This window comes from Condylura cristata, unplaced genomic scaffold, assembly GCF_000260355.1.
Source record: "Condylura cristata isolate star-nosed mole 26May11 unplaced genomic scaffold, ConCri1.0 scaffold00026, whole genome shotgun sequence".
Classification (NCBI taxonomy): domain Eukaryota; kingdom Metazoa; phylum Chordata; class Mammalia; order Eulipotyphla; family Talpidae; genus Condylura; species Condylura cristata.
In genome coordinates this window covers 4,700,235-4,713,080 of record NW_004567127.1, presented here as the reverse complement: position 1 = coordinate 4,713,080, position 12,846 = coordinate 4,700,235, and the positions used below count along the sequence as shown (strand labels likewise).

Below are 12,846 nucleotides of genomic sequence, written 5' to 3'. Positions count from 1 at the left end.
GGTGGCAGACAGGGGTGGCAGCTGAGAGGTGGCAGACAGGGGTGGCAGCCCCTTCCGAAAGCCAGAGAGAACCAGTTTCACCCCAGAGTCGAAAACGTGGCTGAACTTGAGGCTCTCTGCCCAACTAGAGTTTTTGTTTCCCAGGACCTCGAATGAGTCATTTTCTTCATATCCCTCAGGGGACCCTCCCCAGGGGCCAGCCTCAGAGATCTGAGCCCCCACTGCACAGCTGGCCTGGGGGTATTCTGAAAGCCTAGATTTCCTCAGACAGGCAGTAATGGCTTTTTACCTTAGCCTGAAGAACAGTGCGGAGATAGGAACACTCAAAACTCCTCTTCCAGAACCTTCTCACAACGTTTCACTGGATTCTCCTGTCACTGGCCTTTCTGGCAGGAGTCGAGGTAGCAGAGAGTGTGAGAGTGTCCTGTATGTGTTTCGTTACTGCTGTTTGAGTTCCAGAATGGAGGCCACACTTTGTATTGTTTTTAATCGTCTTCTTGAAACAACATTGTCATAAAAGAAATGATTTTAGAAACATGATTTTTTTATTGTAATAGTTTATTTTTCCATCATTTTGTGCCTTTTTCCATCTCAGTTATAATCCCCATGGGCTTCCCATCACCAAATCACCCGTGTGCCATCACTGTAGTCCCGTGCACAGAATCAAATTATTTTTAAAAGATTCAAAATGTCTCTGATCTACAGTTACCTGATGACTTTGATTTTTACTTTAATTACTTCTTTTTTTTTTGCTTTTTGATTCCGCTTTTGTTTTCTCTGTATACCTCCTATAAGCGAGACCATTTGGTATTTTTCTTTTTCTTTCTGGCTTATTTCGCCAAGCGTGATCCCTTCCAGCCCCGTCCATGTTGCTGTAGGGGAAGAGGAGGAATATCACGGGGAAGCCATACATTGTACAAAAATGAAGGACGATGCAATGAATATATTTTTTTTTAATTTTTTTAAAAATTTAAAGTGAAAGAAATGGTTTAAAAAGCCAGTGACTGGAAATCACATGGGCTCTCTGTAGCAATAACTTTGTTTTGCTTGTCATTCCCTTGACGCTTACTGAGTACTGCTGGAATTTTTGGACTAACCTGGGAAACAGGTTAGCCGTGTGACCGAGAAAAATGCATCCCAAGGAGAAGAGGCTGAGAGCCTCGTCTCTCTTTAGGTCGCATGCATTGTGCCAGCTCCCATTTCTTACCATGGTACCTGCCTGGGACCCCTGAGACCTTGACCCACATCTGTGATATTCACAGAGCTTACAAGAATGTCTGCCTTCATTTTGTGGATGAGGATACTGGGTCTCTCAAGCCCGGTCTGTCTTTTTGTAAAGATCGTTCATCGATGCACAGGAATGAAAGGAAGCACTTGTTTTACAGGATCATTGTAGGGAATTTGCTGGTGTAGAGCAGCAAAGTCCCGTGGCTTGGAGAGCCCCACCGAAGCCTGCCTTTCCCACAAGGGGCTGGCGGCGGACAGGCACGGAGGGAAGGCTACAGCCAGGCCAGCGGGTCTGGCCCCCCAGCTCTGAACTGCTTCCTCACTGTGCTAATAAGGAACCTGCTGTGGGAACAGGGTCTGTGAAGGCTTAAAATGCAAAAAAAAAAAAAAGTAACTGTTACTACAGCTAGTACACAATTGCAGGCATTGCTTTTTTTTTTTTTTTCTATCAATGTGCTGACAAAAATCCATGCCTCACAGAGCTTATATCCTACTTGGGAGAGACAGATAAAACCCAGATAAACAAAAAGCGACACGTATCCGATGGTCCTAAATTAAGTAGGGAAGGACAACAGAGAATCACGAAACAGACTCCTACGGAAGAGAAGAATTTCCGTGGCAGCCTCTGTGATAAAGATGAAGTCAGAATTGCAATAACCTCACACCCCTGAAATCTTTGTTGCCCTGTAGCAAAAACAAGGTCTCCCAGCTTCAGCACGGGCGGATGTCAGCACAACGTTGAGTGCAGGGAGCATTCGGGCAGAGCCTCCAATCCACCCTGGCCACAGGTGCTTTATTTTCACCTGTCTGTCCTTCTGCAGGTGATCGCTGGCCTCTTCTAGTTTGACCATCTGACACGTGATGTGCATGCAGATTTTTCCTCTTCTGCCAAATCTCACATGGAAGGGATGGGCTCTGGGGCTTCGGCTGGAAATGACGGAGCAGGTGGTGCTTTCTCTAGTAACTGGCTCTTGTCTCTGAATTAGGATCGATCGGTGGCCTCTTCTTCGCTGTTGGCATCGCCCAGTATGCCCTGCTGGGGTACTTCATCCGCTCCTGGAGGACCCTCGCCGTTCTGGTGAACCTGCAAGGAACCGTGGTCTTTCTTTTGTCTCTGTAAGTAGTGTTTCCTCCTAGCGCTTTACAGTACAAAGCAGCAGGAGCGACTTAGAGGATGCAGGTCTTGAGCGGCGTTCTTCCCCTTCAGGAGGTTGCCTGCTCTGACTTTGGTGAAGAACTAAATTCTATAACATGCCAACACTTGGCAGCCCGGGAAGAGAGATGCTTGCTTAATTCAGAATGCAGGTATCCCTGGTTTACAGTGCCCTCTCCATACACTGCATTTTGACCTCAGCTGTCCACCCGGGATACACCTTTCTCACTTAATGCTTTAAGCATAAAGATTTCAGGCTGGAGCAGACCAGTGCTGTGGGTGTGTCTGAGAATGGTTTGTGGCTCAGTCTGTTCATATTAAAAATGTAGCCGCAACTGCTCATCCCATGGATGAGTATCACTTCAGGGCTCTGGAAGATTCTCAGATAAGGGAGCGAGCCTTGGAGAGTGTGAGCTCAGAGTAGTGTGTCGTGCAAGGATGAATCCCAAGTGTCGTGGTGCAGTAAATGCTTGAAGGTGCCCGAAACACTGTAAAGCAAGATGCCAATTTAGGCTTCTTTCACCACAACTTTTAATGCACTTATGAAAGATATTTCCCCCTGAAATGTCAGGCCGCTAATTTTAATCATTCAAGTCCTTGGGGTAAGTAAAACTTCAGCTAATGGCACTGATTTTCTTCCATACCTTAAAGTATGGGACACTTGTAGAATTTTCATTCAAATAGCTTTAACTTAGCAGTTTTCATGCTCTGCTAGTTAAGATGTGGTGGGGATTGAACTGAAATCTATTTTCATACTCTCTTTGAAGAGAACTGTTAAGTGAAAAAAAGAATATAGCAAAAATAGTTCATCTTTGTTTAAAACGACAAAACTCACTACGCGTATCTGACTGTGGGAGTAGGGGTGAGATAATTTTATTGGAGAGGGAAACTTACATTGTCTTAATAGCTTGAGTATAGTCTACTTTTTGGAATAAATGGTGTCTAGTGTAGTTCCTTGAATTCCTGTAAATATTGGTTGATAAATGTATTTTCTTTTAGAGCAGTTCATAAATTTCGTACTTCTCAATCTAATCTGGCTCTCATCTGCCTTTAATAGGAGAATGAATTCGATGAATGATTCAAGTCAGTCTGCTTTGCTTTTTCTGAATGGGTAATCTGAGTTGGTTATTGCTCAGTGCCAGCTGGGGACATCTATTTACTAGAAAATGAATTCAGGTCATGAAAAACTGGAAAGTGAGAGAAGAGAACGTAGAAAATTGAAATACATATTTATTTTAGTAGGCCTGGAGTAAGGTATCCTGCAGTTGGCTTCCAATTTATCTTGCTTAATTTTTTCCCATCCAGTTCCCCATCCTCTGTGCTCCAGGCACACAAAGATGCCTGCTGTTCTGGGATAAACCTCATGTTTTCTGCCTCTTGATCAGTACTGTAGCTGTTCTTCCAATGCCTTTCCCCATATTCTTCTTTTTAAAAACACACACATAAAACCTTGATTTATAACATTACTTAAGTTTGTGGTATATAACTTGAGGAATCAGCTTGGATGTAGACTGCCTCATGATCACCAAGAGTCTACCCAGCACCAGATAACTGATCCCCTATTTCACCTCACCCCCTACCCTTCTGCCCCCAGTAACCATCAATTAGTTTTTTATATCTGTTTTTATTTTGCCCTGTTCATTTGCTTAGTTTCTTTATTTGCACATGAGTGAAATCATATAGTATTTGTCTTTCTATATGTGACTTATTTCCCCTGAATCATATTCTTAAGATCCATCCATGTTGTTGCAAATGGCAAGATTTCTCCTTTTCATAGCTGAGTAGTATTCCATCATGTGTGCACATGCGTGCATGCACCACATTTTTAAATCCATTCATCCATGGATGAGCACTTCGATTGTTTTCATATCTTAATTTTTATAATGCTGCAATGACTATGGAAATCAATATATCTTTTTTTTTAAAAGATAATTTGTATTGCCTGAAAACACAGGGAACTTTAAAGGAAAACAGGAGTGACAAAAGTCATGCCATGATGATAATGATTTAGCTATTTATTTGTTGGCTTTTTCTCACTTCTCCCAGTTCTCCTGAGTTTTGATTTTTTTTAAAGATTTATTTATTTTGTACTTACAGAACTGGGGTACAGGCCAGAGGCTCAGGGGCGGTGAGAGGCTTCACCAGAGACAGGGTGGGGAGCAGAACAGGCAGATCGACGAAGTACACTGCTGAGGGGAGCAGCGGGCGGGTCAGGAGAGGTCTGCTGCGCCCTGTGGGTCACCTCTGGGGCAGGCGGGAATCGAGCTCATGCAGAAGTGACTTTAGGTTCTCAGTGCTGTGCTTTAACCCGCTGCGCCACCAGGGAGGGCCCTGAGTTTTGATTTTTATTAGTACATACTTTCATAATTCTTCTCTCCCAATCTTTTCTTTCTACAGATATCCCTGTAGACTTCTCTTGTGTTTTTTGTGTTGAGACGATCATGTAGTTTTTGCAGTGCCTTCTGCAAAACTCTTGAAGTTTTCCTGCTTCAGGAGACTCCAGTCAGCTTACACACTCACTTTAATGCATCCTGGGGATACTTGCTGGTCCGCCAACATCTTCAAGGAGGAACGTGATCTGTAGCTTCCGGTTAAAACAAGGTGGTTATTTTCCACGTTAACTACAAAGTACTGAAGATTCAAATTGCCACTGATAGGAACAGCTGATCCAGCTGGTGGTGGGCTGACTTACCGTCTGACAGGACAGTCTCTTATCTGGTTATTTACCTGTGTGTCAGTAGTAATGGTCCAGTGACAATGAGGAAGGATTTTTCCAACTGTTATCGAAGATCTTTGTTTCTGATTTTGTTGACAATTAAATGTACAAATATTATCTTCCCCGTGGTGGAAATACCTGGCTTTCCATTGCCTTTTCTCTTAGCACCTATTATGTTGCTTGGAATAAAGTGAAAGTGCTTGAGGAGACTGCTCACAGGCTGTCCACGAAGTTCCCAATTCTCTGCCTTTTGCTGTCAACTCACTATCCTTATCCACAGGATAAGGCCTGTTCCATAAATTCCCCAAAGTAGACACTATTATTCATATGCGTTTCATTTTAGGCAAATAATAGATCCAATAGATCTATTAGACCCAAAATACATCAAACAGTACTTTCTTCTGTGTTTAGTAAACAAGGCTCCTCTATTCTATTTCTGCCACAGTGTTGTCTTGGACAGTCCTCTGGAAATATAGAACTGTGAGGAGGGCAGATACAGAACATCTAAGTCATGAAACCGAAGCTATCAGTAGCAATTTGAATCTTCAGTACCTTGTAGTTAACGTGGAAAATAACCATCTTGCTTTAACCGGAAGCCACAGATCACGTTCCTTCTTGAATATCTTGGGGGACCAGCAAGTATCCCCAGGACGCATTAAAGTGAGCGTGTCAGCTGACTGGAGTCTTTTGAAGCAGTAAACCTTCAAGAGTGACTAAGCTGTGCTAAGTCTTGCTTCAGTTTTACATGTACCTTAAAATAATCTCTGCCTTCTTAATAACATTCCACTATGTTAAAGACACTTCGTAAGCTTTTTTCTTCTGATGAGGCTACTTCCAAACACCAAAAATCCGAAAAAAGCCCCTTTCTAGAGCATTATTTTAACAACACGTGGCTGCAATTTAGCACCGTATCTGTAACCTGGGCTTCCAGAGGAATTTGTATCATTCAGTATGACTGGCTTCAACGCCACACATTATAGCATTCTTAAATGCCTACCATCTCCCTCTTTGACTGCTAGCTGGTTTCCATGCGCAAAGTAGGCCGCCTCTCCCCCTGCCAGACTGTGGGGAGCGGTCCCCCTCCCGCGGCCCTGGGAGGCTCGTCCGGAGGCTGGCGTGGGCCACGCGCTGTGCGGTGAGTGTCCCGCCGGCACTGTGCCTCCTGGGGCTATATCCTTTCATGCCGTCTCTTTCAGATCCATTCCTGAATCACCTCGTTGGTTATACTCCCAGGGTCGGCTGAGCGAGGCCGAAGACACTCTGCTCCTCATCGCCAGGCGGAACCGCAAGCCGAAGTCCACGTTCACGCTCACACACCCGGCCCACAGGGGCGCCCTGCAGGCCGGCAGCGTCCTGGACCTATTCCGCCACCGGGTACTGCTGGGGCACACGCTGGCCCTGATGTTCATCTGGTAATTACGCGCAGGGGCTGCTCCCTTAGCTGCCCTCGGGCCGGCCACCTTGTCCCGGGTGGCCTGCTCCTGCGTGCGGGCCACAGAAACCTCGGCTCTTCGGTTAGCTTTAGGCTGGCCTTCCAGAAACAGGGCCTCCGCCCGGCAGGGCCTGGCCTTGTGCCCACTGGGCTTGTGCCCCAAATGCCCAGGGAAGATGTGCAGGGAAGAGGTAGTGTGCCGGCAGCAGGTAGACTGAGCGGATATAAGCAGGGGTCACTCTCACGTCTCGGCTCAGGAGGTGATTAATGCCGACGTGCAATTGGGCCACGCTTCCCCTCCACAAGCGAGTAAGTTTCTAAAAGGGTCTTGAAAATTCTGTGCAAACGTGGACAACAGTATAAGAAAACAAATACACGTAATAGACCAAAGTAAACAAAGAAAGGAAGAAAAGGAAATGAAAGGGTCTGCTTTTGGTTTTGGCCTCCAACAGGTATGCTAAGTACATGCCCGCTGGTGAGTCCCTGGGGTGACCTGGTGCTCCCAGGCCAGCCCCTGCACACATGGGCGCAGACTTGGGCACAACGGACCCAGAGCCAGATGGACAGAACCTGAGTCTCCACTCTGGCAATGTCCAGTCCTCTGGTTGGCTCAGGGTGGTCCTTTTGCCAAGTGGAGTTGTGGAAAGAAAGGAATGTCTGGGTGGGACCTGCACTTTGTGGTTGCACGTGTTTTAACACTGTGCATTCTGCAGGAGGGACAGACACATTCTGGTGTTCCATGCGGGACGTAAACATCAGTCACTGGCCTGAAGGAGGCCTGTGCTGCGGGGTCCCATGTCTGGCCGTGAAGCCTGCCGGGAAACCTGCATGCTCACATGGGGAGAAAAGAGGCCAGTTTTCAGTGAAAGTGACTTGTGAATAAAGCTAGACAGATCCGCAGATTGAGAAAACCTGCTGAGATGTTTTTCTGTGCCACACTCACACTGACACCCACACACGGACACACTCACACGCTGACACACTCACACTCACTGACACACTGACACACTCCCGCCCCTTGCGGAAATGCCATCCCATACAGAGGGAGCCTTTATTGCAGTCAGCCAGATTTTTAAAACGTTTTCGAGCACGGCCCGGGTTTGATCTGTCTGGCCTGCTGCTTGCGGGCCAGGCGCCCCCTTCCCGGTGAACACGACACCCTGGCCGCAGCCCCATCAGGCAGCCCCGGCCCTGTGCTGAGCTGGTGCCGCTGCGGCCCTCAGGGGTGACCCATCAGGCAGGGTCTCGGGGTCTCCCTGCCTGCTCCCTGCCTGCCACCCCTGTGGGGTCACTGAGCCCAGGCCCAGCCCACTGTCTGCTTTCGGCAGAGGTGGAAATAAAGGTCTCGCTTCCGTTTGCTCTCATCGTGGCAATAGCTCGTTGGAATTTTTTCACAAAAACCAAAAGAAAGCAAATGGGAACTCCCCTTTTAATACGTAGTTGCTAATGTGAATTGCAGAACAGAAGACTGGGCGAACTTCCAAACGCCGAGTGTTTCACTCTGTGTCTAGAAATGGATGTTTGACAAAAAGTGTTCGGCTGTAACTGAACCTTGTTTCAGGAGTTCATTTCTGCTTGTTCTGTTCTGTCTGGGTTGGTTTTAATAATGCGGTTTCCTAGACACCCGGGCTCAGCTGTGGGCTGCCAGGCTCCCAAGTGCGGGCAGCAGCTTAGCGTCTGGACACCCCAGTTCCCAGCTTAGTACCCAGCCCTACGTGCACCCAGGGGTGCCCAGCGTCGACCTGTGGCAATCACTTAATGGCTTTAGAGGGCTCTTTTCTGGTTGACCCAAGAGGCACCTAACTCTGCCCAGACTTGTCTTCCCTCTCCCGAGCCAGGTGTCCCTGGTGCAGGGCTGGGGCTGGGGGCCACCATCAGTCCCTTCTCCATCTCTGGCCTGTGCCATCCTCTCATGGCTTTCTCCACGGGAGCTCTTTTCTAGCATCCATTAGATAATATAAAAGCAATTGCCTAAAACAAGAGTCCCATAAATTCTGTTTTATTTATTTATGCATATAAGAACTGGGGTGTAGGTCAGAGGTGCGGGGGTGAGAGAATTCCCCAGACACAGAGTGGGGAGCAGAACAGGCAGATCTACTGAACTACACTGCTGAGGGAAACAGTGGGAGACGGGAGAGGTCTGCTGCGCCCTGTGGGTCACTCCTTGGCTGGGGATCGAACTCGTGCTGCAGTGGCTGGCGATAGCTTGATAGTGCTGAGACGTAACCCACTGCACCACCAGGGAGGCCCTCCATAGATTCTTGAATTAAAGACAGAAAAGCAAGGTCACTGGCGGCTGTCCAAGGCAGACACATTTGGCCAAGCACGGGCGCTGCCTGGCTTTTCCAGGGCTGGTTGTCACTTCCAACATCCCGTCAGGTCATGTCCAAGGCCCCTGTAGGCTTCGTTTCTTCCTGATACAGGGATTTAGATTGGGAAAGAAAGACTGTGGGGAGGTCAGGATTGCTGTTTGTGACAACTCACACCTTGTGGGATCTTCTCTGGCAAATTCTCACATGTGTTTTCTGTCCTTCACTGCAGGTTTGTGTGCAGCCTGGTCTATTACGGCCTGACTCTGAGCGCAGGGGATCTGGGAGGAAATATTTACGCCAATCTGGCCCTGTCTGGCCTCATAGAGATCCCGTCCTACCCTATCTGCATCTACTTGATTAACCGAAAATGGTGAGTGGAGCTGGGAGTGGCGTTCACGGCACGGAACACACACGCTCACTGACCCATCAGCACCATTGTCCTCGCCCGTGTGCCGTGTCTGCTAATTAATTACTCCACAGTGATTCGAATTTCTGATCTAACCAGACCAGAAATCACTTTCAGTACAGTACGTCCTGGGTTTCATGTTTCCAGGATTTCAGTTCTTAACCCAGTGTGACAAGGCATAACCACCGGAAGGCTTTAGAGTTGTGTAACCTGCTGGGCCCAGCAGATGGGATTATCTATGAGCGCTCAGTGCATGGAAGGCCAGCGCCTAACCACAGTCCTTTAGTTCTTGCTGAAAGGATTAGAGGGGCTTTTCTTACCTCTTAAGAACCATGAGAACTTCTTCAAGGTCACAGAGGGGGCACAGATTTGAAATGCTTTGTGAAAGTCCTTTTACAGACTAAGCTTTCCTCAGTTTCCCCAGATCTGTGATTTAGCTCCTGATCAGGACAGCGAAAAGTCCTGACCTGGGTGAGCTGGGAATCAGTGGGACAGTCTATTTCTTATTCTTCAGAAATCATCATTTAAAAAAGTCACATTCCCGTCCTCAGACTTGATAACGCGACTATCGAGCTTAGAGCATGTTGACGATCAACTCATCGAGGCCAGTCTCAGCCACCTGCCAGTTTCGTGACCTTGACCAGCCTCTCACAAAGCCTCCATGTGCCCGTCTTGAAACTCAGCTTTGGGTCTGTTCAATTGAAGCTTTTTCTGGGGGGTGTTCCGATGGCCCTGCTGACACCCCTTTCCCTTGGCCATGGAGTGTCCTCTCGTCCTGGCCCGGGAGCCAGGACAGGTGGCACATTCGGAAACTTGCCCCTACACCCCAGTGTGCCAACACCCCCGCCTTCATGCTGAACAGCTTCTGGTGTGCCCCTCTGACACCCACAGAAGTGGAACAAGGACATGGCCTCTGGGGCCGCCCTACAGCATTGCACCCCGGGGTCCCTGCCTAACAGGGTGCCTCTAATTTGAAAGGCTTTGGATACCAACTGTTACACCAGCAAACTGCCTGGAGACTCAAGTCCCTCCTTGTCTTCCTGCTCACCCTGTTCCCCTTCCCCAACCCCCCCCCCCCAGTTAACAGTAAAGCCCGAGTAAAAGCGGGAGGACCCCCGCCTTTGGGATCCAGCAGTCATCGAGGCCAGTCCCAGCCACCTGCTAGTTTTATGGCCTTGACCAGCCTCTCACAAAGCCTCCACGTGCCCGTCTTGAAACTCAGGGTTATAAATTCCCCTGATGAAACTGTCACAAGGACCTGGCCAATGGCAGGAGTCTTATTAACATCAGTATCTTTTCTTCCAAGGCTAGAGGTTTTATCTGAAAATTATTTCTCCCAATAAAGCGTGCACTACACCGCGCTCAATTCTGACATTCTAACAAGACATACTTTTTTTTTTGTATTTTTTTTTTTTTAAAGATTTTATTTTATTTGTGCATACAGAACTGGGATACAGGCCAGAGATGTGGAGGGTGAGAGAATTCACCAGAGACAGAGTGGAGTGCAGAACAGGCAGATCAATGAAATACACTGCTGAGGGGAGCAGCGGGCGGGTCAGGAGAGGTCTGCCACGCCATGTGGTCACCTCCGGGGCAGGCGGGAATCGAACTCATGAGGAAGCGGCTTTAGATTCTCAGTGCTGTGCTTTAACCCGCTGCGCCACCAGGGAGGGCCTTTTTTTGTATTTTTAAGAGAGAAAAGTTTGTTTGACAGTTTTAAACATGTAAATGCTCAAGAGTTTTGTAATCAGAAAATGAAACATGTTTCTTTATTCTCTAGGGGATGGAAGTGTGGATGGTTGCTATGACCAAGTATGATAATGATCAAGGAGCTTGTAAGCCGTGCCAGGCACGGGGTTAACATTCTTCTAAGTTCTTTTCCTGCCATCCAGCAAGTCTTCCTTTGTTTGATGATATTTATTCAGTGTCTTGGTCTGTCAGAATTGCCCCTTGCTCCTTAAGAAAAGAGGAGCGTATGTAATGAAACTGAGGACGATGTAAAAGGAAGGTGGGGAGAAGCAGCGATGGATTGGTGAGATTCTCAAGAGAAATTGTCTCTCTCTTATTTAGGTGTGGTCGGAAGCGAACATTAGCAACATTTCTGTGCTTGGGAGGACTGGCTTGTCTTATTGTGATGTTTCTTCCAGAAAAGAAAGGTATGCCTTTCAGATTTCTACAGAAGGGTTTGAGCAGCACTTTTATTACAATGAATCTCAATACAGTAGAGAGATTACCATATGCCAGGCTTCATGTCTGTGATTGCATATTATTTCTCAATTGTGTGGGCTATAATGGGCCAGATTCTTTCTATTGCCTAGACTATTCTCTGGGTGAATAATGGCCTTGGAGGTGCACGATTAATTCTTTCAGGCGATTAAGCTACCATCTGGGGTGGCCGGGCTGCTGCACTGGTGATGTTAGAGCTGTTTATTTGATGAGGAGGAGGACCCTTTAGCTCTCCACAGAAAGAAACTTTATCCAAGGCTTCCAAGCATACCATTCGTCGAGCTGACCCTGAAATGGGGGAGCAGGGTCTGTAGTTCTCAGAGTTGCCTTTGCACCCTCGGTACCTGCTTCCCAGGGCCCTAATAATGAGAGCCACAGTAAGAGGAGTCACTGATGGTGACAAGTGACAGCTCAGTCTTAAGTAAAGTGTGGATAAAACGTCATTAGGAAAGTTGGGGTGTTTATATATTTGTAGCTTTGCTGTGAAAACACAGCTTTAAAGAAGGTTCCTTGGGTACCCTTGGGTAACCTCACTTCCTGCAAAAACTAAAAACTCTTATTCTTAGCCTTTTTTTCACTTTGCACAACCTGAGGCAAGCCGCTGCCCCCTCAAGGGCTGTGGCTCTGGTGGGTTAACGCCACGCTGGGGCCTGTATGGCAGAAGCCCAGTGGGTGGCGGGAGGCATGGGATCCATGTCACACCTTGTGGCGCTTGTATTTCAGGAGTCATCATGAAATGGTTTGCTACAGAGTTTCGAGAACTACAGAAAGGCAGAATTTTCCCCCTTCAGCTTCACTACTGAACGCTCCTTCAGCATTCCCTGTGTCAGTGTCTCAGGAAGAACCGCCCATGTGTGTGACCCCCCACCCCGGGCCTGTTGTCCTATGGGCTGCTGTGGGACCTTCTGTGCCTTGAAGTCAGGGTGCGGCTTGTTCTCAAGTTAGAGTGTTACCCAGGATTTAGAACAGTCTGGATGGTTTTCACGGAGCCACAGAATGGCTTCCAGTTGCCTGTTACCCTGTAAGCCGCTCGTACTCTGGAAGCAAGGAACAGGCAAACCTGCTCGGCGGTGGCCTTGGGCTTGTGGTGTCCAGTCTGTTTGTCCGAAACGGACAATCACGGGCTCCGTCATTGCAGCTTTGCAGTAGGTAGTGTGGGATTTCGGTAGTTTTCTGCCCACAATAGAACACGTCTGGGAACTTGTCCTGTCACCACAGACTGTGTGACGGAGCAGACGGCTCAGCTGTGTCTCTCTCCCTCCCGCTTCTCTGCACCCCTTCATCCCTCAGCCTGTGCTGGCCGGTCCAGACCGACCAGTGCGCAGAGCAGTTCCGGCCTGTGTTCACAGAGCCGCCAGAGCCCCCCACCCCACC

General features: G+C 47.9%; 1 protein-coding gene across 1 annotated transcript in view; it reads left to right on the top strand.

Moving 5' to 3' along the window:
- SLC22A15 (solute carrier family 22, member 15) overlaps nucleotides 1-12,846 on the top strand; it is a 42,465-nt gene that overhangs the window by 19,751 nt on the left and 9,868 nt on the right. Inside the window, exons 5-8 of the mRNA XM_004689487.2 lie at nucleotides 2,214-2,343; nucleotides 6,293-6,508; nucleotides 9,070-9,210; nucleotides 11,317-11,402. Coding sequence (XP_004689544.2) covers nucleotides 2,214-2,343; nucleotides 6,293-6,508; nucleotides 9,070-9,210; nucleotides 11,317-11,402 — 573 coding nt within the window. The remainder of the gene's footprint in view (nucleotides 1-2,213; nucleotides 2,344-6,292; nucleotides 6,509-9,069; nucleotides 9,211-11,316; nucleotides 11,403-12,846) is intronic.